This window comes from Hyla sarda, chromosome 1, assembly GCF_029499605.1.
Source record: "Hyla sarda isolate aHylSar1 chromosome 1, aHylSar1.hap1, whole genome shotgun sequence".
Lineage (NCBI taxonomy): Eukaryota > Metazoa > Chordata > Amphibia > Anura > Hylidae > Hyla > Hyla sarda.
Window position 1 is genome coordinate 11,775,874 of NC_079189.1, and position 24,367 is coordinate 11,800,240.

Here is a 24,367-nt window from a genome sequence, read left to right on the forward strand (position 1 = left end):
GGATCAGTACATGATAAGTAATGTAATGTATGTACACAGTGACCTCACCAGCAGAATAGTGAGTACAGTACTGGAGTATAATACAGGATATAACTCCGGATCAGTACAGGATAAGTAATGTAATGTATGTACACAGTGACCTCACCAGCAGAATAGTGAGTACAGTACTGGAGTATAATACAGGATATAACTCAGGATCAGTACAGGATAAGTAATGTAATGTATGTACACAGTGACTACACCAGCAGAATAGTGAGTACAGTACTGGAGTATGAGTTTCCGGTTGGCAGTTTTTGGATATCTGCCACTGCAGTTTTTGAGCCAAAGCCAGAAGTGTATTCAAAAGGAATAGGACATATAAAGGTCGGACTTGTACTTCTCCTCCCTTATGGATCCACTTCTGACTTTGGCTCAAAAACTGCAGTGGCAGCTATCCAAAAACTGCCAACTGGAAACTCATACTACAGTACTGTACTCACTATTCTGCTGTTGAGGTCACTGTGTACATACATTACATTACTTATCCTGTACTGATCCTGAGTTATATCCTGTAGATCTTTTATTAAAATTTCAAACATAACAATAAAAAAAATTACAAAACATAAACATATCATATCCGACAGAACATATCAATATGATCATGAAACCAACACAATAGCATAAAATACAACACCGGTCCACCCCACACTCATTCCTGCACACAAACAAATATATACAATATTTACAAAAGACATATTCCTATAATACCCATAATACCCATACCATACTAATAAACTATATACACTAATACTAAATGTGAATTTCCTGGCCCAGTTGCAATATCAAAAACCCAATACCAGTAATATACCAAAAAGAATAACAACAACAACAATAATAATATATACAAAATAATAAAAACCAACACAAACAAAATAACACCACTTTTATTTATTTTTATTTTTTTTTGGCCCTGAGCTGGTCCCGCATCCCATGCCCCCAGTACATGTTACCAGACGTCCATGAACCAGTCCAGGATTTTCTGTATATATAAAAGTCCCATACAAACCCCCTCCCCCCTTTTTAACCCACCACCCAACCTAAACTAAACCCAAACCCCAGGTGGCATCACACAATATATACAATATATACATTACATAAAATATACACAGACTAATAATATATACAATACATAAGTATACACATAGACTACAACAATAAATACAATAACAAATACATATAACACTATAAGCCAAACAACAAACACCTAAAGCTCAAGTTCAGCGCCTGCAAGCCCTATATTACCATAAACCAACTGCTCAAAACAAAAATACTAATGTGCCAGCATCAGCCCACCACCAGGGGGAGACAACAGGCTAAGGCACTTTAAAGGCAGAGCCCCTCCACAGACGAGAGGCCCTGCCAGCACCCAGCCTCTCGTACTCCAGAGAACGCACCTTCACCAGGTCACCGAGAATGTTCCTAACCACCACATCCACATGGAGGATTTTACGCTGCGTCGACACTAAACACCGTGCGTTCCACGTGTAGTACCTAACCACTGAGCTGACTAGGAATAAAGTGCACCGGTCCCAGCCTCCAAGGTTTCTGAATGCCCCATAGGCCCATTCCGCATAGGAGAGACTGGCCAGCCGAGGCCAACCAATGGAAGCGCCCACCCTGGTGTAAACCTCTGTGTTAAAGGGACAATGAAGCAGAAAATGCTCCATGCTTTCCAGCATGCCTCCACACTCTTCGCGGGGACATCCCCGGTCATCAGAGCTCCTGCACTTCAGATTGTCCCTCACACACAGTTTCCCATGGAAGCAGCGCCAAGTCAAGTCCCAAAACTTCAAGGGGATCCTGATAGAATTCAAAAGCTCTAAACCCACCTCCAGATCCCGACTTGGGCAGTCCTTGAGCGCCAATGGCCTCTGGAAATGAGAAGACAGGACCCTCTTGTTAAGGAATTTCCTTGACAGAGTCCTAATCTCCCACATCCCCAGACCCCACCGACGAATAACCTTCAGAACCGGGGTAGCATAAGCCGGGAGATGTCCGTGTGGTGTGCGAAGATCCTTCACTTGCCCTCCTGTCTCCCATTCCTGGAAGAAAGGCCAAAACCATCCCCTACAGGAGGATACCCACGGAGGAGCCCTCTCTGACCAGAGGTTTGCTATATTGGTCTTAAGAAAGGTATTCACTAGGAATACCACGGGGTTGACCATACACAACCCCCCTAGTCTCCTTGTACGGTAAGTAACCTCTCTCTTCACTAGGTTCAGTCTGTTCCCCCATAACTTCTGGAAGAACACACTGTAGACCTGGGTCCAAAGAGGTTCTGGCAACATGCATACACTGCCCAGGTATATCAGTAAAGGGAGCAGGAATGTTTTGATCAGGTTAACCCTTTCCCGGAGGGTCAAAGACCAACCCTTCCACTGATCCACCTTCTGAGCGGCGATCTTAAGCCTGCTGTCCCAGTTTTGTTTGGGGTAATCCCCTTGGCCAAATTCGATGCCGAGAACTTTGCAGATTCCTGGGGCTCTGGAAGGGCGTCCGGGAGATCAAAACTAGGATCTCCCCCTCCCAGCCAGAGACTCTCGCACTTATCCCGGTTGATCTTGGACCCGGATGCCTCCGAGTAGCGGTCCACCTCTGACATCACCCATTGGCCTTCCTCTTGTGAGGTGACAAACACGGTGACATCATCAGCATACGCTACCGCCCTCAGAGCCAAACCCGGCACCACCAGGTCCATTCTCACCCCCGCCAACGGTCCACAATCAATCCTCCTAAGGAAAGGATCAATTGCAAACACGTACAGCAACGGGCTCAAAGGACAACCCTTACGGACACCAGACCCAACCTCAAAAGAGCGGCCAATCCAACCATTCACAAGCGGGAAACTCTCTGCCCCTGTGTACAAGGTCTTAAGCCAATCAACAAACCCCCCCCCCCCCCCCCCCCGGCAGGCCATATCTCAGAAGAACAGACCAGAGGTACTCATGGTTAACCCGATCAAACGCTTTTGCCTGATCCAAGGACAGCAAGTAACCCTTCCAGTGGCCAGCCCTACCCTGTTCCACAGCCTCTCGGACACTGAGCACAGCACTAAATGTATTGCGGCCCGGAACAGAGCAATGCTGAGCCCCCGAAAGGAGCCGGGGTGCAAACTCCACCAGCCGGTTAAACAGCACTTTTGCCAGAATCTTTCGGTCCACATTGAGAAGCGCTATAGGACGCCAATTCTAAATGTGGAACGGGTCTTTACCCTTTGACAGGATGATCAGCGCTGACCTCCTCATTGACTTTGGCAGAGTGCCTGAGGATAGACACTCATTAAATACCTCAGTCAACAGGGGAACCAAAGTGTCCTTAAAGGTCTTATAGAACTCAGATGTTAAGCCATCTGGACCGGGTGACTTCTTGAGGGCAAGCCCATCAATAGCCATCCTGACTTCCTCTTCCCGGATCATCTCTGTCAAAACGTCAAGAGAGGGGTCTACTCCTAGTTCAGGGATGGTTTCAGCCAAGAAAGCTGACACCTTATCCCGATCTAGATCCTTTCTTCCCAAGAGGTGCGAGTAAAAGGATCTGACGACCTCCAAGATCCCTCATCTGGACCTTTTCAAGGATCCCGTACTATCAATCAGTCCTGAGACTACCTTACTATTCACTGACATCTTGCAGTTTCTGTAAGGGTCGGGCGAGCGGTACTTCCCGTAATCCCTCTCAAAAACCAAAGATGCATGCCTATCGTACTGACACCTCATCAGCAAGGATTTCACTCCGGAGATATCATCACGACTACCTCCAGTCGAGACAAGGTGCTCAAGTTTCTTCCTCAGGCCCTGGTACAAACGGTACCTGTTTAGGCTTCTGAGGCCTGAGAGCTGGCGGAAGAATCTCGCAACCCTTTTTTTGAAGATCTCCCACCACTCTGACTTACTGCTACAAAGGCCCAGCAATGGTACCTGGCTCTGAAGAAAATCCTCAAAGGACTGTCTTATCTCCGCTTCTTCCAAGAGAGACGAATTCGGCTTCCAATAGCCTCTGCCCATCCGGGGGGTCTCTGTAACATTCAGAGAAAACAAAATTAAACAGTGATCGGAGAACTCCACCTCAACAACAGACACTGCTGAAGAGACGGCCTCCTCCTTTAAATAAAACCTATCTATCCTAGACCTACAACTACCCCTATAATAGGTGAATCCTGCGTGGCCTGGGGTGTGCCGGATGTGGACATCCACCATGCGAGCCTCACTCGCTATGTTATTTAGGGCGACGCTATCATTAGTCAGCTTGTCTCTGGAACCTCCCCTATCTTGGGGCCTCGTGACAGCATTGAAGTCCCCTCCAAAGACCACCTGCCGACTTGTAAAAAGATAGGGCTTGATCCTCATAAAGAGACACTTCCGGTCCCACTTAGACTGTGGGCCGTAGATGTTAATAAGGCGAAGTTCTTGTCCCCTCATGAGGACATCTAAGATCAGGCACCTCCCCATTTCTAACTCGATAACCTGTCGGCATTCTACCGCTGCCGTAAAAAGGACCGCCACTCCGCTATACGGCTCGGCCCCAAGAGACCAGTATGAGGGCCCATTCCTCCACTCTCTTTTAGCCTTGTAGATAGATGACATATCTGTTAGCCTGGTCTCCTGCAAAAATAACAGCATTAATATGGGCAAAAAAATCATAGGCCGCAAATCGAGCCGTATCTGACTTAATGCTGGCAACGTTAATGGATGCCAGAGTCAACGGAGAGGGTGCCGCCATCGAGGGTGATTGAGTTAGACAGCTTTCTTTTTCCTCCCATCCACCACACCACCCTCCTCATCAGATGATGGTTTACCCCTTTTTAGTGAGATGGATGTGTCCATTTTCCCTTTATATACATTTTCCTCGTCCCCAGACTCTGAGCCAGTCCCCCCCCCTGAAGACATAGGTTCCCCAGGGAGAGAGGACTCAGGGTCCCCTGTGGGCCCCACCGCAACATCCGGAACCTCACCCCGAGCCTCCTCCTCCGAAGAGGAAATTTCGCGGAGGCCTCGGAATCGGTTGGAGAGACCAATCAGAGGGGGGTCAGTTGTACCTTCCTTTGGCATCTGGCGGGTGGGAGAAGATTTTAAATCTCCCTTTTTCTTATTCCTCCGAGTACCCCGCTTTGTTTCTGCCCATCTCCCTCTGTCCTCATCCACGCTCTCACCATGGGAGGACAGCGAGGAGACAGCATCCTCCTCTTTGTGGATCCTTCCAGTCTCCTCATCCAGTTCACTATCCCCCAGGGCCTCAGCAGTAACACTGGTCGCAGGGACAGGATCAGAAGCCACCTCAGCTGGCTGATGCTCCTGTGACTCCCGAATCTCCCTATCCCTTTGACGCTTCTTGAGACGCCTCAGTTGGGCAGGCGTCTTCTGCTTACTTTTCTTCCCTGGCCTCTGCACCCCTTCATCCCCGCCAGCCATCCCCCCAGCAGAGTTCACCTCATGGCTTACCCCCACCGGGGCAACAACCGCGTTGACAAAGGAACGAGGGCAGCGACTGAATGGGTGACCTAAGTCACCAAACAGGTGACACCTAATCTCCGCACAAGATGCAGCGAGATGGCCTATTTCCCCACACAGAGTGCACTTTTGCACAGTGCAATTGGCACTAAAATGTGTGGGGTCACCACATCTGTGACAGAGCTTCGGCTGACCCTGGTAGAAGATCTGGATAGGTAACGGTGTTTCCTGAAAGCTTAAGCTTGACCATAAACGTCCAGGCCCCTGACCAGATGCCATATTCATCCCTGTTCTTTTTTGGGACCTCCACCACCTCTCCATACCGACCTAGCCACGTCATGATGTCAATACAAGAAAGTGATTCGTTACGGGTTAAAACGGTCACTTTCTTGACATTGTTTTGGCGAGACACCGCCTGAATGGCAAAGTCTCGCCAGCCGGGCTCATTCTTTACCAGCTCATAATTCGACCAGAAGAGCTCAAGCCCCTCTGGCCGAACAAAGCTGATATCGAACTCAGGGGTACCATAAGGATGTATCAAGGCGTAGATGTCAGCTGCCTTAAAGCCCAACTTCAGCAGAAGCTCAACAACTTTAGATCTTGGAGGACATGTTTCACTGCCTCTCCACCTCAGCCGGACCACATTCCTTCGGAGACCACCTGGCCCGGCTGTTGGGAGGGACCACACAGTATCCCCCCCTCTTTCCTCTCGGAAGGCTGAAAGACCATGTCTTTCTATCCAAAAGGATAGATCAACCTCCCTACCCTCTACATTGATTGATCTCTACCCTCTCCTTAAGGCCCCCAGGAGACGCTGCTGCAAATTGCCCCCCCCCCCCAGAGCCAGAAGACGAGGAAGGTGCCCCCCTCCCCCCAGCGGTGACATTTGCGTAGCTGCGTACCGGTGCTGCCACCGCTGGGGGTGCAACTGAACCAGGCCCTACATCCCCACCACTAATTTGTGCCCCTTCACCACCCTCCTCCACATAATCCATACTCACACCATTATTGCCTGTTTTAGCTGATGTGCCCCCCATACTTCCACCCGTGCTACAGCCCATACTACCATTCACTCCAACATTAACCTCCCCATCCATACTGGCTGGACCAGTGCGTTCTGGTGCAGATAGTGTACCATCAGCATCACTGGGTACCAGAGCTGGAGCCACTGCCACAGGACAGGTCACCGGTCCTTTATACAAGGACCGGGAAGCCTGCCTAGCCTGTTTATTAGTGGCCCCAGCCCTGTTTTTACTGGTACCCTTCGCCTCATCAGTACTGGAGTTTTCTGCTCCTGGGCGCCACTGTTCAGGATAAGCGGCGCCAATACAAAATAAAGGTTTTAGTCCAGTCTTTCTGGGAGACGAAGACATCTTGGCCCCGGCAGCTCTTTCACGATGACACCGCTGCTCCAAAGGAACAGCAGTGCCAACGCTCAGAGCCACCGGAGCTCCCGCAGCTGACTCTGGCACAAAGCCGCCCCCCCTCCCGTTAGGGAGCAGCCCAATGTGCCAGAGCCATCCATGCCCATCGCTGGGCAAATATCACTGTCCGACCTCACAGCCGATGCATTGTCTGCTCCACCACTGTTACTACAAACAGCGATGGAGCTCACCGCCACACTAGACTCCATACTCTCCCCACTCTCCTGCACTGAGTCCACAGCAGAACTCAGGCTGGGCTGAGAAATGGGGTTCACACAGTGAGCTGACCCTGCGGCCAGTCCGGGGGGCTCAGGGAGGGGGGTATACACAAATGTTACCTGCTCCTGGAGCTTGGTCTTCTTTAGCTTCTTCTTTTTCCTTCCCCCAGGTGCCTCCTCTGGTAACTCATCCCCAAACGTGAAGTCCTGGAGGCGACCTGGGGACTCCAGGAGCTGGATCTGGGCCATCAGCGCCCCTCCCTGGTGACTGGTGCTGCTCTCATCCCCCGAACCACCAGAGCCACGGCCAGATGACATCGCCACTTGCCCTGCAGGGAGCCCACTGTATGGGGTCAGATGTTGCAGACCCCCGGGTGGATTTGGCTCAACATTATCGGCCTCCGCAGCGTCTCCTTCCTCCTCCACCCGTGGCTGAAGCCCCCTCAGCCGTCTCTGCTTCTCTCTCTCCATTGTATGAAAGCGGTCTTCATTTAAAAGTTTTTCCCTAAATGGCCCGCTGTTCTCTAAAATAAAAGTTCTCTTCTTCTCCAGTATCCTTATTTCATTTTTCAGCTGTTTAATCCGGGCTGACAGCTCAGCTTTCTGTTGTTTGGCCGCAGTTTCCACCAGGGCTTTTGCTTCCCGTACCTCCTCCTGGAGCCTATACAAGCTGCCCCTTGCTTCCTCATACCCACGGATGTGTTCTGCCACACGAGAGTTATGGGGGACTCCAGACTCCCGGGCCCTAGGCATCCCCCAATCCTCCTCCACACATCCGTGGGCATTTAGCTTTGCTCCAGGAGGAGTATCACAGTCCACATTGTCAGGCCTTGTTGTCACAGTACCTGTGCTTCCGGAACTTCTTGCACTTTTAGTCCCACAACTTGCAGGGCCAGCCTTGCGGCTGCTCTTTGTCTCTACGGGTTCAGGGCTGGAGATGCATCGCTGCACCTCCTGGCAGAGCGCCTCAACCCGGAGACCTCTGATGCACTTCCTGACGCTGGTCCCTCCACACCTGGTCGCTGGCTCCCCCTGCCCCCCGCGGACCTGATTCGGGGGGCAGGTGTTGGGGTTCTCTTCTCCTCGCTCATGCCTGAACACACGCTCTCCCTCTGGGGAAGGAAGAACGTTGTCCGGCACAGATGACACGGCAGAGCTCAGAGCGCACACACACCAAACAATCCAGCAAACGACTTCCTCCACACTCAGCAGACTCACAGGAAGATGCTCCCTCCAGAGCTGTACTCACTACTCTGCTGGTGAGGTCACTGTGTACATACATTACATTACTTATCCTGTACTGATCCTGAGTAATATCCTGTATTATACTCCAGAGCTGTACTCACTATTCTGCTGGTGAGGTCACTGTGTACATACATTACATTACTTATCCTGTACTGATCCTGAGTTATATCCTGTATTATACTCCAGAGCTGTACTCACTATTCTGCTGGTGAGGTCACTGTGTACATACTTTACATTACTTATCCTGTACTGATCCTGAGTTATATCCTGTAGATCTTTTATTAAAATTTCAAACATAACAATAAAAAAAATTACAAAACATAAACATATCATATCCGATAGAACATATCAATATAATAATCATAAAACCAACACAATAGCATAAAATACAACACCGGTCCACCCCACACTCAATCCTGCACACAAACAAATATATACAATATTTACAAAAGACAGATTCCTATAATACCCATAATACCCATACCATACTAATAAACTATATACACTAATACTAAATGTGAATTTCCTGGCCCAGTTGCAATACCAAAAACCCCAATACCAGTAATATACCAAAAAGAATAACAACAACAACAATAATAATACATATAAAATAATAAAAACCAACACAAACAAAATAACACCACTTTTTTTTTTTTTTTTTTTGGCCCTGAGCTGGTCCCGCATCCCATGCCCCCAGTACATGTTACCAGACGTCCATGAACCAGTCCAGGATTTTCTGTATATATAAAAGTCCCATACAAACCCCCTCCCCCCTTTTTAACCCACCACCCAACCTAAACTAAACCCAAACCCCAGGTGGCATCACACAATATATACAATATATACATTACATAAAATATACACAGACTAACAATATATACAATACATAAGTATACAAATAGACTACAACAATAAATACAATAACAAATACATATAACACTATAAGCCAAACAACAAACCCCTAAAGCTCAAGTTCAGTGCCTGCAAGCCCTATATTACCATAAACCAACTGCTCAAAACAAAAAGACTAATGTGCCAGCATCAGCCCACCACCAGGGGGGGACAACAGGCTAAGGCACTTTAAAGGCAGAGCCCCTCCATAGACGAGAGGCCCTGCCAGCACCCAGCCTCTCGTACTCCAGAGAACGCACCTTCACCAGGTCACCGAGAATGTTCCTAACCACCACATCCACAGGGAGGATTTTACGCTGCGTCGACACTAAACACCGTGCGTTCCACGTGTAGTACCTAACCACTGAGCTGACTAGGAATAAAGTGCACCGGTCCCAGCCTCCAAGGTTTCTGAATGCCCCATAGGCCCATTCCGCATAGGAGAGACTGGCCAGCCGAGGCCAACCAATGGAAGCGCCCACCCTGGTGTAAACCTCTGTGTTAAAGGGACAATGAAGCAGAAAATGCTCCATGCTTTCCAGCATGCCTCCACACTCTTCGCGGGGACATCCCCGGTCATCAGAGCTCCTGCACTTCAGATTGTCCCTCACACACAGTTTCCCATGGAAGCAGCGCCAAGTCAAGTCCCAAAACTTCAAGGGGATCCTGATAGAATTCAAAAGCTCTAAACCCACCTCCAGATCCCGACTTGGGCAGTCCTTGAGCGCCAATGGCCTCTGGAAATGAGAAGACAGGACCCTCTTGTCAAGGAATTTCCTCGACAGAGTCCTAATCTCCCACATCCCCAGACCCCACCGACGAATAACCTTCAGAACCGGGGTAGCATAAGCCGGGAGATGCCCGTGTGGTGTGCGAAGATCCTTCACTTGCCCTCCTGTCTCCCATTCCTGGTAGAAAGGCTGAAACCATCCCCTACAGGAGGATACCCACGGAGGAGCCCTCTCTGACCAGAGGTTTGCTATATTGGTCTTAAGAAAGGTATTCACTAGGAATACCACGGGGTTGACCATACACAACCCCCCTAGTCTCCTTGTACGGTAAGTAACCTCCCTCTTCACTAGGTTCAGTCTGTTCCCCCATAACATCTGGAAGAACACACTGTAGACCCGGGTCCAAAGAGGTTCTGGCAACATGCATACACTGCCCAGGTATATCAGTAAAGGGAGCAGGAATGTTTTGATCAGGTTAACCCTTTCCCGGAGGGTCAAAGACCAACCCTTCCACTGATCCACCTTCTGAGCGGCGATCTTAAGCCTGCTGTCCCAGTTTTGTTTGGGGTAATCCCCTTGGCCAAATTCGATGCCGAGAACTTTTGCAGATTCCTGGGGCCCTGGAAGGGCGTCCGGGAGATCAAAACTAGGATCTCCCCCTCCCAGCCAGAGACTCTCGCACTTATCCCGGTTGATCTTGGACCCGGATGCCTCCGAGTAGCGGTCCACCTCTGACATCACCCATTGGCCTTCCTCTTGTGAGGAGACAAACACGGTGACATCATCAGCATACGCTACCGCCCTCAGAGCCAAATCCGGCACCGCCAGGTCCATTCTCACCCCCGCCAACGGTCCACAATCAATCCTCCTAAGGAAAGGATCAATTGCAAACACGTACAGCAACGGGCTCAAAGGACAACCCTGCCGGACGCCAGACCCAACCTCAAAAGAGCAGCCAATCCAACCATTCACAAGCGGGAAACTCTCTGCCCCTGCGTACAAGATCTTAAGCCAACCAACAAACCCCCCCGGCAGGCCATATCTCAGAAGAACAGACCAGAGGTACTCATGGTTAACCCGATCAAACGCTTTTGCCTGATCCAAGGACAGCAAGTACACCTTCCAGTGGCCAGCCCTACCCTGCTCCACAGCCTCTCGGACACTGAGCACAGCACTAAATGTACTGCGGCCCGGAACACAGCAATTCTGAGCCCCCGAAAGGAGCCGGGGTGCAAACTCCACCAGCCGGTTAAACAGCACTTTTGCCAGAATCTTTCGGTCCACATTGAGAAGCGCTATGGGACGCCAATTCTCAATGTGGAACGGGTCTTTACCCTTTGACAGGATGATCAGCGCTGACCTCCTCATTGACTTTGGCAGAGTGCCCGAGGATAGACACTCATTAAAAACCGCAGTCAAGAGGGGAACCAAAGTGTCCTTAAAGGTCTTATAGAACTCAGATGTTAAGCCATCCGGATCGGGTGACTTCTTGAGGGCAAGCCCATCAATAGCCATCCTGACTTCCTCTTCCCGGATCATCTCTGTCAAAACGTCAACAGAGGGGTCTACTCCTGGTTCAGGGACGGTTTCAGCCAAGAAAGCTGATACCTTATCTCGATCTAGATCCTTCCTTCCCAAGAGGTGCGAGTAGAAGGATCTGACGACCTCCAAGATCCCTGATCTGGACCTTTTCAAGGATCCCGTACTATCAATCAGTCCTGAGACTATTTTACTATTCACTGACATCTTGCAGTTTCTGTAAGGGTCAGGCGAGCGGTACTTCCCGTAATCCCTCTCAAAAACCAAAGATGCGTGTCTGTCGTACTGGCACTTCATCAACAAGGACTTCACTGTGGAGATATCGTCACGACTACCTCCAGTCGAGACAAGGTGCTCAAGTTTCTTCCTCAGGCCCTGGTACAAACGGTACCTGTTTAGGCTTCTGAGGCCTGAGAGCTGGCGGAAGAATCTCGCAACCCTTTCCTTGAAGATCTCCCACCACTCTGACTTACTGCTACAAAGGCCCAGCAATGGTACCTGGCTCTGAAGAAAATCCTCAAAGGACTGTCTTATCTCCGCTTCTTCCAAGAGAGACGAATTCAGCTTCCAATAGCCTCTGCCCATCCGGGGGGTCTCTGCGACATTCAGAGAAAACAAAATTAAACAGTGATCGGAGAACTCCACCTCAACAACAGATACTGCTGAAGAGACGGCCTCCTCCTTTAAATAAAACCTGTCTATCCTAGACCTACAACTACCCCTATGATAGGTGAATCCCACGTGGCCTGGGGTGTGCCGGATGTGGACATCCACCAGGCGAGCCTCACTCGCTATGCTATTAAGGGCGGCGCTATCATAAGTCAGCTTGTCTCTGGCACCTCCCCTGTCTTGGGGCCTCGTGACAGCATTAAAGTCCCCTCCAAAGACCACCTGCCGACTTGTAAAAAGATAGGGCTTGATCCTCATAAAGAGACACTTCCGGTCCCACTTAGACTGTGGGCCGTAGATGTTAATAAGGCGAAGTTCTTGTCCCTTCATGAGGACATCTAAGATCAGGCACCTCCCCATTTCTAACTCGATAACCCGTCGGCATTCTACCGCTGCGGTAAAAAGGACCGCCACTCCGCTATACGGCTCGGCCCCAAGAGACCAGTAGGAGGGCCCATTCCTCCACTCTCTTTTAGCCTTGTAGATAGATGACATATCTGTTAGCCTGGTCTCCTGCAAAAATAAAATATCAGCATTAATATGGGCAAAAAAATCATAGGCCGCAAATCGAGCCGTATCTGACTTTATGCTGGCAACATTAATGGATGCCAGAGTCAACGGAGAGGGTGCCGCCATCAAGGGTGATTGAGTTAGACAGCTTTCTTTTTCCCACCATCCTTCCCATCCACCCCACCACCCTCCTCATCAGATGATGGTTTACCCCTTTTAAGTGAAATAGATGTGTCCATTTTCCCTTTATATACATTTTCCTCGTCCCCTGACTCTGGGCCTGTCTCCCCCCCTGAAGACATAGATTCCCCAGGGAGAGAGGACTCAGCGTCTCCTGTGAGCCCCACCGCAACATCCGGAACCTCACCCCCAGCCACCCCCTCCTCCGAAGAGGAAATGTCGCGGAGGGCTCGGAACCGGTTGGAGAGACCAATCAGAGGGAGATCAGTTGTACCTTCCTTTGGCATCTGGCAGGTGGGAGAAGATCTTACATCTCTCCTTTTCTTATTCTTCCGAGTACCCCGCTTTGTTTCTGCCCATCCCCCACTGTCCTCATCCGCGCTCCCACCATGGGAGGACAGTGAGGAGACGGCATCCCCCTCTTTGTGGATCCTTCCAGTCTCCTCATCCAGTTCACTATCCCCCAGGGCCTCAGCAGTAAGACTGGCCGCAGGGACAGGATCAGGAGTCACCCCAGTTGGTTGATGCTCCTGTGAGTCCTGAATCTCCCTGTCCCTTTGACGCTTCTCGAGACGCCTCAGTTGGGCAGGCGTCTTCTGCTTACTTTTCTTCCCTGGCCCCTGCACTCCTTCATCCCCGACAGCCATCCCCCCAGCAGAATCCACCTCACGGCTTACTCCCACCGGGGCAACAACCGCGTTGACAAAGGAACGAGGGCAGCGACTGAATGGGTGACCTAAGTCACCACACAGGTGACACCTAATCTCTGCACAAGATGTAGCGAGATGGCCTATTTCCCCACACAGAGTGCACTTCTGCACAGTGCAATTGGCACTAAAATGTGTGGGGTCACCACATCTGTGACAGAGCTTCGGCTGACCCTGGTAGAAGAACTGGATACGCTCCCTTCCGAGGAAGGTCGCAGATGGTATATGGGTAACGGTGTTTCCTGAACGCCTAAGCTTGACCATAAACGTCCAGGCCCCTGACCAGATGCCATATTCATCCCTGTTCTTTTTTGGGACCTCCACCACCTCACCATACCGACCTAGCCACGTCATGATGTCAATACAAGAAAGCGATTCATTACGGGTTAAAACGGTCACCTTCTTGACATTATTTTGGCGAGACACTGCCTGAATGGCAAAGTCTCGCCAGCCGGGCTCATTCTTTACCAACTCATAATTCGACCAGAAGAGCTCAAGCCCCTCCGGCCGAACAAAGCTGATATCGAACTCAGGGGTACCATAAGGATGTATCAAGGCATAGATGTCAGCTGCCTTAAAGCCCAACTTCAGCAGAAGCTCAACAACTTTAGATCTTGGAGGACATGTATCACTGCCTCTCCACCTCAGCCGGACCACATTCCTACGGAGACCACCTGGCCCGGCTGTAGGGAGGGACCACACATTATCCCCCCCTCTTTCCTCTCGGAAGGCTGAAAGACCATGTCTCTCTATCCAGAAGGATAGATCAACCTCCCTACCCTCTACATTGATCGATCTCTCCCCTCTCCTTAAGGCCCCCAGGAGACGCTGCTGCAAACTGTTCTCCCCAGAGCCAGAGGACGAGGAAGCTGCCCCCCTTCCCCCAGCGGTGACATTCGCGTAGCTGCGGACGGGTGCTGCCACCGCTGGGGGTGCAACTGGACCAGGCCCTACATTCCCACCACTAATCTGTGCCCCTTCACCACCCTCCTCCACATAATCCATACCCAAACCATTGACCCCTATTTTAGCTGATGTGCCCCCCATACCTCCACCCGTGCTACAGCCCAAACCACTATTCAAAGCCCCAGACAGATTTTTAGTAACAGATTAATTATTCCCCTCATTCACACCCTCAGTCACTCCAACATTAACCTCCACATTCATACTGGCTGGACCGGTGCGTTCTGGCGCAGATTTTGTACTGTCAGCATCACTGGGTACCAGGGCTGGAGCCATCACCACAGGACAGGTCACCGGTCCCTTATACAAGGACCGGGAAGCCTGCCTAGCCTGTTTATTAGCGGCCCCAGCCCTGTTTTTACCGGTACCCTCCGCCTCATCCGTACTAGAATGTCCAGCTCCTGGGCGCCGCTGAGCTGGATCAGCGGCGCCAATGCAAAACAAAAGTTTTTTTCTACTTTTGGGAGAATCTATTTTTCCCTTAGCCACCACGACTACCTCCGGCACTGAGTCACCCCCCTCTCCCACAGGGGAGCGAACTACAGCACCGGAGTCTGCCTCTATGCCCACCGCTGGGCCGCCCTCACTGTACGGCCTTGCGGCCAATGCCTTCTCTGCTCCATCTCTGCTACTGCAAACAGGCATGGAGCTCTGCGCCCTTTTAGTATCTGTACTCTCCCCGCACCTTTGCACCGAGTCCACCACAGAACACGGGCTGGGCTGGGTAACGGGGCTTGCACAATGAGCTGACCCTGCGGCCGACTCAGGGTTTACAGGGAGGGGGGTGTAGATGTAACTCACCACTTCTTGCTGCTTTGGCTTGGTCTTCTTCTTCTTACCCCCAGGTGCCTCATTTGGGAGCTCATCTCCAAACACCAGATTCTGAGGACACACTGGGGATTCCAGCATGCGGATCTGGGCCATTAGCGCCCCTCCCTGGTAGCTGCTGTCACTGTCCTCCCCTGAGTCGGCAGGTGATACTGCTGGTTGCTGTGCAGGGGGCCCACTGTACGGGGCCTGCTGCTGTTGCCGCAGGCCACCAGGTGGATCTGGCTGTTGTTCTTCCTCCATCTCCTCCGCATCATCCACCTGGCTCTCAGGTTGCAGCCCCATCAACCTTTTATTTTCCTTTTCCTCCATTACCTTGAATCTTTCTCCATTTTCCAATTTTTCTTTAAATGGACCACTCTTCGCCAGTAATTCTGCTCTCTTCTCCTCCAAAGCTTGTATTTCAGCCATAAGTCTTTTTATCTCTGCCTGGATCTCTGCCTTTTTCCTCTTAGGAGTTACCTTAGCCCTGGCACGGGCACAGCGAAGTCCCTCTCCGAGCCTCCTGATGGCCTTACAGGCGTCTTCATACTCACGGAGGTGACTTTTTACCCGGGACGTATAGGTGGAAATAGACTCCCGGGTCCTCAGCACTCCCCAGCCTTCCTCACTGAGGTCGGCTTCACCTCCGTGAGTACTCTGCCTTCTTCCTGATGAAGCCAGCTTTCCGCTGGAAACACCCAGCTTTCCCGAGGTGGATCCAGCCTTGGAGCTCCTCACCTCTGTGGGGGGAGTTGGAGCAGCATTGCTGCGACTCCTGGTGGAACGCCTCACCCCCAAATCCTCCGATGTTCCGGCCGCTTGCTGGCTTCTACTGCTCCCCTGCGGCCTATTCCGAGGAGCAGAAGCCTGGGCCTCGCCTCCCTCACTCATGCCTGGAAACCCACTCCCTCCCTGGGGAGGAGGAAGCAGGCCCCAGGTGGAACAGATGGAAATCCCTGGAGCTCAGGAGACACAGCAGACACACACAGCACAGCTGAAGCACGACCACACCCGCAACTAATTGGTCAGCACTCCAGAGCTGTACTCACTACTCTGCTGGTGAGGTCACTGTGTACATTCATTACATTACTTATCCTGTACTGATCCTGAGTTATACAGTATCCTTTATTATACTCCAGAACTGTACTCACTATTCTGCCGGTGAGGTCACTGTGTACATATTTGATGTCCCAGTACAGGACATGGTCCTGTACTACCATTAGGCCCTGTCAGGTTGAGTCCCTCAGTGACCTGGGGGCTGTCCTGCAAGGTCTCCCCCCTGTTGGTTTTCTAAAGGTGTGTGTGTCACGTTAATACCTAGACAGGATCCCTATGTATAGGTAGTGTAGAGGACCTGTGGGAGGTCTCAAGGACCTGTGTAAGTCTGTCACATGTTATGTTATGCAGTCCCATGATTTGTTGTCACATATTCTCCCAGAGAGCACCAGCTTAACCTATGACCCGCAGATTGACCAATGGGCTTTAGTCCACAATATAAAGGGGCGGCAATTACAATTTCTCTCAGAACAGATTCCATCTGCTTCTCAGCACAGCAACCACCAGAGATCTCAGTGCAAGTGATCAGCATCTGGAAGACCCCAAAATCTACAGTCATTCCAGTAAGTCTCAAGTCTATGTCTGCTGTCACTGAAACTAGTCAAGTCCTGCACATAGTCATGTCAAGTCTGATTTCAAGTCAAGTTAATTACAAATATATTGGTCCAGCATTGGTCCTCTGCTTCCTGGCCACCTCTCCGGGAATTCCGGCCTTAGCTGTGAAGATAATTACACCCGTCTTCTACTCAGTAAAGCCTCTGTTTGACCATAACTGGTTGTGGACTCTCATTTCACTTCTTGTAATTGGGATAGCAGAGGAACCGGGCGTGTGGTGTTCCGGAACCCAAAAACCACACTGGCGTCACGAACACTAGGGGTTAATACCATCCAGCCCCCAGGGTTAAAACCATCTGATCCCACCACTCTCACCGCAACACCCGTGGTCCCGCCATTTCACCCGGTGGTCCACCACACATACATTACATTACTTATCCTGTATTATACTCCCAAGGTGCACTCACTATTATATACATAATATGTGACAGATCCTGTGTTATACTATAGACATGTACATTTTATATATTTCATTCAGCTTCTCCAGTTTAGAGGGCAGCGGACTGATGACTGACTCTGGAGAGAAAGCTCAGGGTCAGTAAGTCTCCCTTAAGGCCCTATACACATAAGGTAGACCTCCCCTTTGAATATAGAAATGTCTGTGATATATATATTTTTTTAATTAATTAAGTTCAAACAAACCTCGTACAAAAAGTACTGCCTGGTCCCCGGAGACTGATTCTTGACATTTTATTTGGTACACGATCCCCTGTGCAGATCATGTTCAATACAGAGGGAATGTTCTGGAACCCCCAACCCCCTACATTACCCCCTTCCCCTGTAATCACACAATTCAGGGCACATCTGTTATTAATCTACATGAAATTTCTGAAATCCCACCTCAGAGCTGGGGTGAGGGAGGGGGGATAATGGCAGGGGCTTCACAACCGAAGCTCAGATTCCTTTGTGTGGCAAATGTTCGTGCCCCCTGTGTGATGTGAACCGGACTTATCTGGTCAGAACACTTACGTTTGATTCTAACACTTTCTATGATATACAGTCATTCCCTCCCCCTACGTGTTCATCACTTTGCTTGTTACATTTTTTAGAATGTTTTATTCTAAAAGACGAATTCTAAGTGAAAAGTATCACAAGGACCACATCAGTAGCCCCCCGTATCTCCTACATAGTTCTCTAACCCCCAGAAGTTAATATAACTAATGGAGCAGGATTACAGGTGAGATTATAACCAGAGACGAACGGGGAGAGAAAAAAATGGAACACAAAGCGCAACTATGTGTCATTACCCTATGTGAGGATACTTCCTCAAAGGGGTACTATGGTGCATAGACATCTTATCCCCTATCCAAAGGATAGGGGATAAGATGCCTGATTGTGGGGGTCCTGCCGCTGGGGACCCCCGTGATCTTGCATGCAGCACCCCAGTTAAAATCAGTCCCCGGAGCGTGTTCGCTACGGGTCTGATTACTGACGACCACGGGGCAGGCGGCGCGTGGTGTCATGCCTCTGCCCCCATGTGACGTCACGCTCCGCCCCTCAATGCAAGCCTATGGGAGGGGGCGTGACAGCTGTCACGCCCCCTCCCATAGGCTTGCATTGAAGGGCGGAGTGTGACGTCACACGGGGGCGGAGGCGTGACAGCTGTCACGCCCCCTCCCATAGGCTTGCCTTGAAGGGCGGAGCGTGACGTCACACGGGAGCGGAGGCGTGACAGCTGTCACGCCCCCCCCCCCCCATAGGCTTGCATTGAAGGGCGGAGCGTGACTTCACACGGGGGGCGGAGGCGTGACGTCACACGCCGCCTGCCCCGAGGTCGCCGGTAATCAGACCCGTAACATGCTCCGGGGACTGATTTTAACTGGGGTGCTGCTTGCAAGATCACGGGGGTCCCCAGCGACGGGACCCCCGCGATCAGGCATCTTACCCCCTATCCTTTGGATAGGGGATAAGATGTCTAAGTACCTGAGTACCCCTTTAAATAGAAAAGCAGGTGTGCTCACATTACGGTGTTGTGCTATGGGCAAGCGTTCAGCGCTTTAGGTCACTAATAATGACCATCGATGGCGGGGTGCAGCCGAGCAGTCAATAGCTCAGAAGTATCTCCTCTAACAGAAGTGGGGGAAAAAGGTGCTCAAAAGGCGCTCTCCCGTGCAGTGGAGTAAGGTGTCAGCTTACAATTTATCGATGTCAGACAACAAAATAATAAACATAAACAAGACTGCACATTGTGCTACATTCCTTTTGCATATAAAAGCCTTATTTATGTTTAATATTTGGTTCATTGTAAGTTTACACCTTACTCTACTGCGCGGGAGAGCGCCATTTGAGCACCTTTTTTCCCCCCACTGCTGTTGGAGGAGATACTTCAGAGTCATTATAACCAGAGAAGTATAATGTGAGTCAGTGACTACAAGGAGTTATAACTATGTCTTATTCTCTTCTAGCAGAAAACATGGATCGTTCCTGCTCGCCTTCCCCGACACTGTCACCAAACTTCCTGAATGAGAGTTGTAGTATCGCTCCACTAACTCCATCACAGTCTCCGGTATGCTTTAAGTCTTATTTTACCGTATATAAGTCTACTATGGTCCCTATATACAAGATGTATAATATATAAGACCAGCAGTACATATTGTGAGACAGTGACAGGAACGGTCGCCAGGGATCACCATTCAGTGGTCCCTTAAAGGGGTACTCCGCCCCTAGACATCTTATCCCCTATCCAAAGGATAGGGGATAAGATGTCAGATCGCGGGGGTCCCGCTGCTGGGGACCCCCGGGATCTCGGCTGCAGCACCCACCTCAACAGCTTCTTGCAACACTGGAGGCTTCAAATCCCGACCACGCGAGCGAAAGAGCGTGACGTCACGACTCCGCCCCTGTGTGAGGTCACGCCCCGCCCCTCAATGCAAGTCTATGGGAGGGGGCGTGACGGCCGTCACGCCCCCTCCAATAGGCTTGCATTGAGGGGGCGGATCGTGATGTCACACGGGGGCGGAGCCATGAGGTCTCAACGCTCTGGCCCCGTGATCGACAGTAATCAGACCCGGAGCGAACACGCTCCAGGGACTGGTTTTAACGGGGTGCGGCATGGAAGATCACGGGGGTCCCCAGCGGCGGAACCCCCGCGATCCAGCATCTTATCCCCTATCCTTTGGATAGGGGATTAGATGTCTAAGCGCCGGAGTACCCCTTTAAGTTAAAATATTCATTTTACCAGTGAAATGCCCATCCTGATTGGTCAGTTCTTCCAGACAGTTATACTACCATAAATCACCAAAGTGGTCATCAGAACCCTTTGTTCACAAACACTAAATCTAAACTAACATAATGGCCGATGTGGTGAAACTTGAGGGCGCTGTGTCTTTGAGGTTTTAAAGGGGTACTCCGCCCCTAAACATCTTATCCCCTATCCAAAGGATAGGGGATAAGATGTCAGATCGCGGGGGGTCCCGCCGCTGGGGACCCCCGGGATCTCGGCTGCAGGACCCACCTGTTGCGACTTCCGGCAGCGTTAGAGGCTCTCATCCTAACGCCTCCCGACCACGATGATGTGAGATCATGACGTCACGACTACGCCCCCGTGTGAAGTCACGTCCCGCCCCCTCAATGCATGTCTATGGGAGGGGGCGTGACAGCTGTCACGCCCCCTCCCATAGACTTGCATTGAGGGGCGGGGCGTGACATCACACGGGGGGCGGAGCCATTCTTCATGATCTCACGTCACCGTGGTCTGGAGCAGAAGCCTCCAGCGTTTCCGGAAGCCGCAACAGGTGGGTCCTACAGCCAAGATCCCGGGGGTCCCCAGCGGTGGGACCCCCGCGATCTGACATCTTATCCCCTATCCTTTTGGATAGGAGATAAGATGTCTAGGGGCGGAGTACCCCTTTAAACAAACACTGTGTTTGTTTATGGGCATCATTTAATTAAGGTTTACTTGTATTCAGTTTAGATTTAGTGTTGGTGTTTGGAAACAAAGGGTTATAGTGACCACTTTGGTGGTTTATGATAGTGTAAACTCCGGTGGAAAACTTATTTATTTTTTATTTAATTTTTTTTCAAATCAACTGGAAAGTTAAACAGATTTGTAAATTACTTCTATTAAAAAAATCTTAATCCTTCCAGTACTTATCAGCTGCTGTATACTAAAAAGGAAGTTGTGTTTTTCTTTCCAGTCTGACCACAGCGCTGTCAGGAACTGATCGGAGCAGGAGAGGTTTGCTAGGGGGATTTGCTTCTACTCTGGACAGTTCCTGACACAGACAGAGGTGTCAGCAGAGAGCACTGTGGTCAGACAGAAAAGAACAACTCAACTTCCTCTGGAGCATACAGCAGCTGATAAGTACTGGAAGGGTTTAGATTTTTCAATAGAAATTATTTACAAATCTGTATAACTTTCTGGCACCAGTTGTTATGAAAAAAAAAATAGTTTTCTACCGGAGTACCCTTTTAACCCTTCATTCACATATCTCCTTTGACAACTCTTCCAGCCATTGACACATTTCACAGATCTGGACTGTCTGTAGCATATACCTTGTGTTAGTTACACATTTTTGGTTACTTTTATGTTGGGTGGCTGCATAGAGAGGGAAGATTTTGGCTGTATAGAGAGGGAAGATTTTGTGCAGTTAGCCTAGACAACCAGGGTTTATTTAGTATTTGTTCCTGAAGTTAAAGGGATTGTCAGGTTATATAAAACGTATCCCCTAACCACAAGGGATAAGTCATGGGCCGAGGCAGGCCATCTCTGCGTACGGTGACTGGCGGAGCGGGCCATCATTCCCGAGACCAGTTTGTCTAGAATGGTGTGGACTCGAGCTCTCCAAGGCAAGAGACTGGCTCCGTATGCCATGTCATATGCCTCAATGTGACAAGACTAAAAAAAAATGTAAGTGACAGGTACACTTTAAAGGGGTACTCCGGCTCTAAGACATCTTATCCACTATCCAAAGGATAGGGGATTAGAAGTCTGATCGCGGACCCCCGCAATCTTGCATTCAGCACCCACCTTAGGGAGCTGCACTGCCAGCTCAGAACCTGCCGTGTGACGACCACGGGGCCGGAGAATCGTGATGTCACGACTCCGCCCCTTGTGCTGTTAAGCCCCGCCCCCGCTATGCAAGTCTATGGGAGGGGGCGTGACGGCCTCCCATAGACTTGCATAGCAGGGGGCGGAGTCGTGATGTCACGATCGGACATCTTATAGGGATAAGATGTCTTAGGGCCGGAGTACCCCTTTAATGTTGCCAATGTGTGAAGTACCACAATCCTCCACAGGTTTTTCCTCTTTTGAGCTAGTGTCTCACTGACACCCACGCGGACCGGCTATTGCTAAGGAAACGTGGGAGCAGGATCACACACCTATAAGTATAAGTCGTGCCAACCGTCAAGAAGAAGAAGCTCAGAGTCCTCTGTACAACCCAGAGGAGTGAGAATGAATTCCTGGCAAAATGGCAAGGGCCCTATGATGTAATGGAGAGAGTAGGAGAAGAAATGATAAAGTGTACCAGCCAGGTAGGAGAAAGCAGAACAGTTGTACCACATAAAACACGGACAAAGAGTTTCTGGCAGCAGTGAGCTCCCCTAGTAAGGTTGTTCTTAAAAACACCTGCCAATTGGAAGCACCACTTATAAGAATATTCCAAAAATATGTATTTATCTTGTCCAGGGCCCAAAAGCAAGGGACAAAAGAGTTGGTCCTTAGAACTATTGATGTCTTCTCCCAATTACCTGGGCTTATCCCATACATGATCATACATGACCATTGTCTTCAAGCCACAGGTACGAGTTCATTTTAAACCATATAGGGTACCAGAAGCTTGTAGACAAGCCATATTTGTAGAGGTCAAAATGATGTTGGACCTCTGGGGTATTGGAATGGACAATAAAAAAGTGAGTGGTCAAGTACCATTGTCCAGTAGATGGAGCATGTTTGGATCCCATCCGAAGTGAGTGGTGAATTCGGGACACGTTTTGATCAAAAAATGCGCTAAGAGACTCAATTATTCTGATCAAATACAGTGGTCCCTCAACATACGATGGTAATCCGTTCCAAATGGACCATCGTTTGTTGAAACCATCGTATGTTGAGGGATCCGTGCATTGTAAAGTATAGGACAGTGGTCTACAACCTGCGGACCTCCAGATGTTGCAAAACTACAACACCCAGCATGGCCAGACAGCCAACGGCCGCAGGTTGAAGATCACTGGTATTGGAGGTTATACTCACGTGTCCCCGCCGCTCCGGACCATCACCGGTGCCCTGGATTTCGCCGTCCATCGCTGTTGCCGCGTCCCCTTTCTGGGTCGTCCGGATTTTCAGGTTTGTCCCTCAGTCAGCACAGGTACTGAGTCTTTCTGGGTCGTCCGGATTTTCAGGTTTGTCCCTCAGTCAGCACAGGTGCTGAGTCTTTCTGGGTCGTCCGGATTTTCAGGTTTGTCCCTCAGTCAGCACAGGTGCTGAGTCTTTCTGTGTCGTCCGGATTTTCAGGTTTATCCCTCAGTCAGCACAGGTGCTGAGTCTTTCTGTGTCGTCCGGATTTTCAGGTTTGTCCCTCAGTCAGCACAGGTGCTGAGTCTTTCTGGGTCGACCGAACTTTTAGGTTTGTCCCTCAGTCAGCACAGGTGCTGAGTCTTTCTGGGTCGTCCGGATTTTCAGGTTTGTCCCTCAGTCAGCACAGGTGCTGAGTCTTTCTGGGTCGTCCGGATTTTCAGGTTTGTCCCTCAGTCAGCACAGGGGCTGAGGCCGATTAATAGAGGGCTTACAAAATGTATAACCAAGTCTGCACTGAGAGGCTGTGAGGAACCACTGATGACATGAGCATTCCTGAGGTCCTGGAAAAGGGGACATGTATGGACAAGAAAGATTTCTGTGTAGTCAGCGCTGGACAAAAAGGCTTATTTTGTATTTATTTGTGCCTGAAACTAAATGTTATTTGTTTTGTTACTGAAAAATAAAGAAAGTCCTCTTTAACCCCATTTTGGCTTTAAGAACAAAGCCAATTTTATTTTTGTATTTTCATTTTTTCCTCCTCGCCTTCTAAGAGTCAGAACTCTATTATATTTCTATCCACAAACTTGAGGGTTTGTTTTCTGCACGACCAATTATATTTTGTAATGACATCACTTATTTTACCATAAAATGCATGGCAAAACCAAAAAAATATATATTTAAAATTGCCCTATTTTGACCGCCTATAACTTTCAAATTTGTCCTGTATACGGCGCTGTATGAAGAATAATTTTTGCACTGTGATTTTTTTTTTTTTTTTGTACCCTGTACGTGTGACTTTTTAATAGTTTTTTCTTAAAAATTTTTGGTATGTGATGTGACAAAAAGGACCAATTTTAGACTTTTTTTTTACG

General features: G+C 49.8%; 1 protein-coding gene across 5 annotated transcripts in view; it reads left to right on the plus strand.

Moving 5' to 3' along the window:
* The window catches only part of HSPA12B (heat shock protein family A (Hsp70) member 12B), a 78,682-nt gene that overhangs the window by 12,485 nt on the left and 41,830 nt on the right, over positions 1–24,367 (plus strand). For 2 of the 5 annotated variants that reach the window (XM_056551774.1, XM_056551837.1), the window contains exon 3: positions 19,447–19,547. In XM_056551774.1, the coding sequence (XP_056407749.1) occupies positions 19,447–19,547 (101 nt within the window). Of the gene's footprint in view, positions 1–16,900; positions 16,990–19,446; positions 19,548–24,367 lie in introns of all 5 variants that reach the window. The other 3 variants (XM_056551795.1, XM_056551799.1, XM_056551832.1) reach the window with 2 other exon arrangements.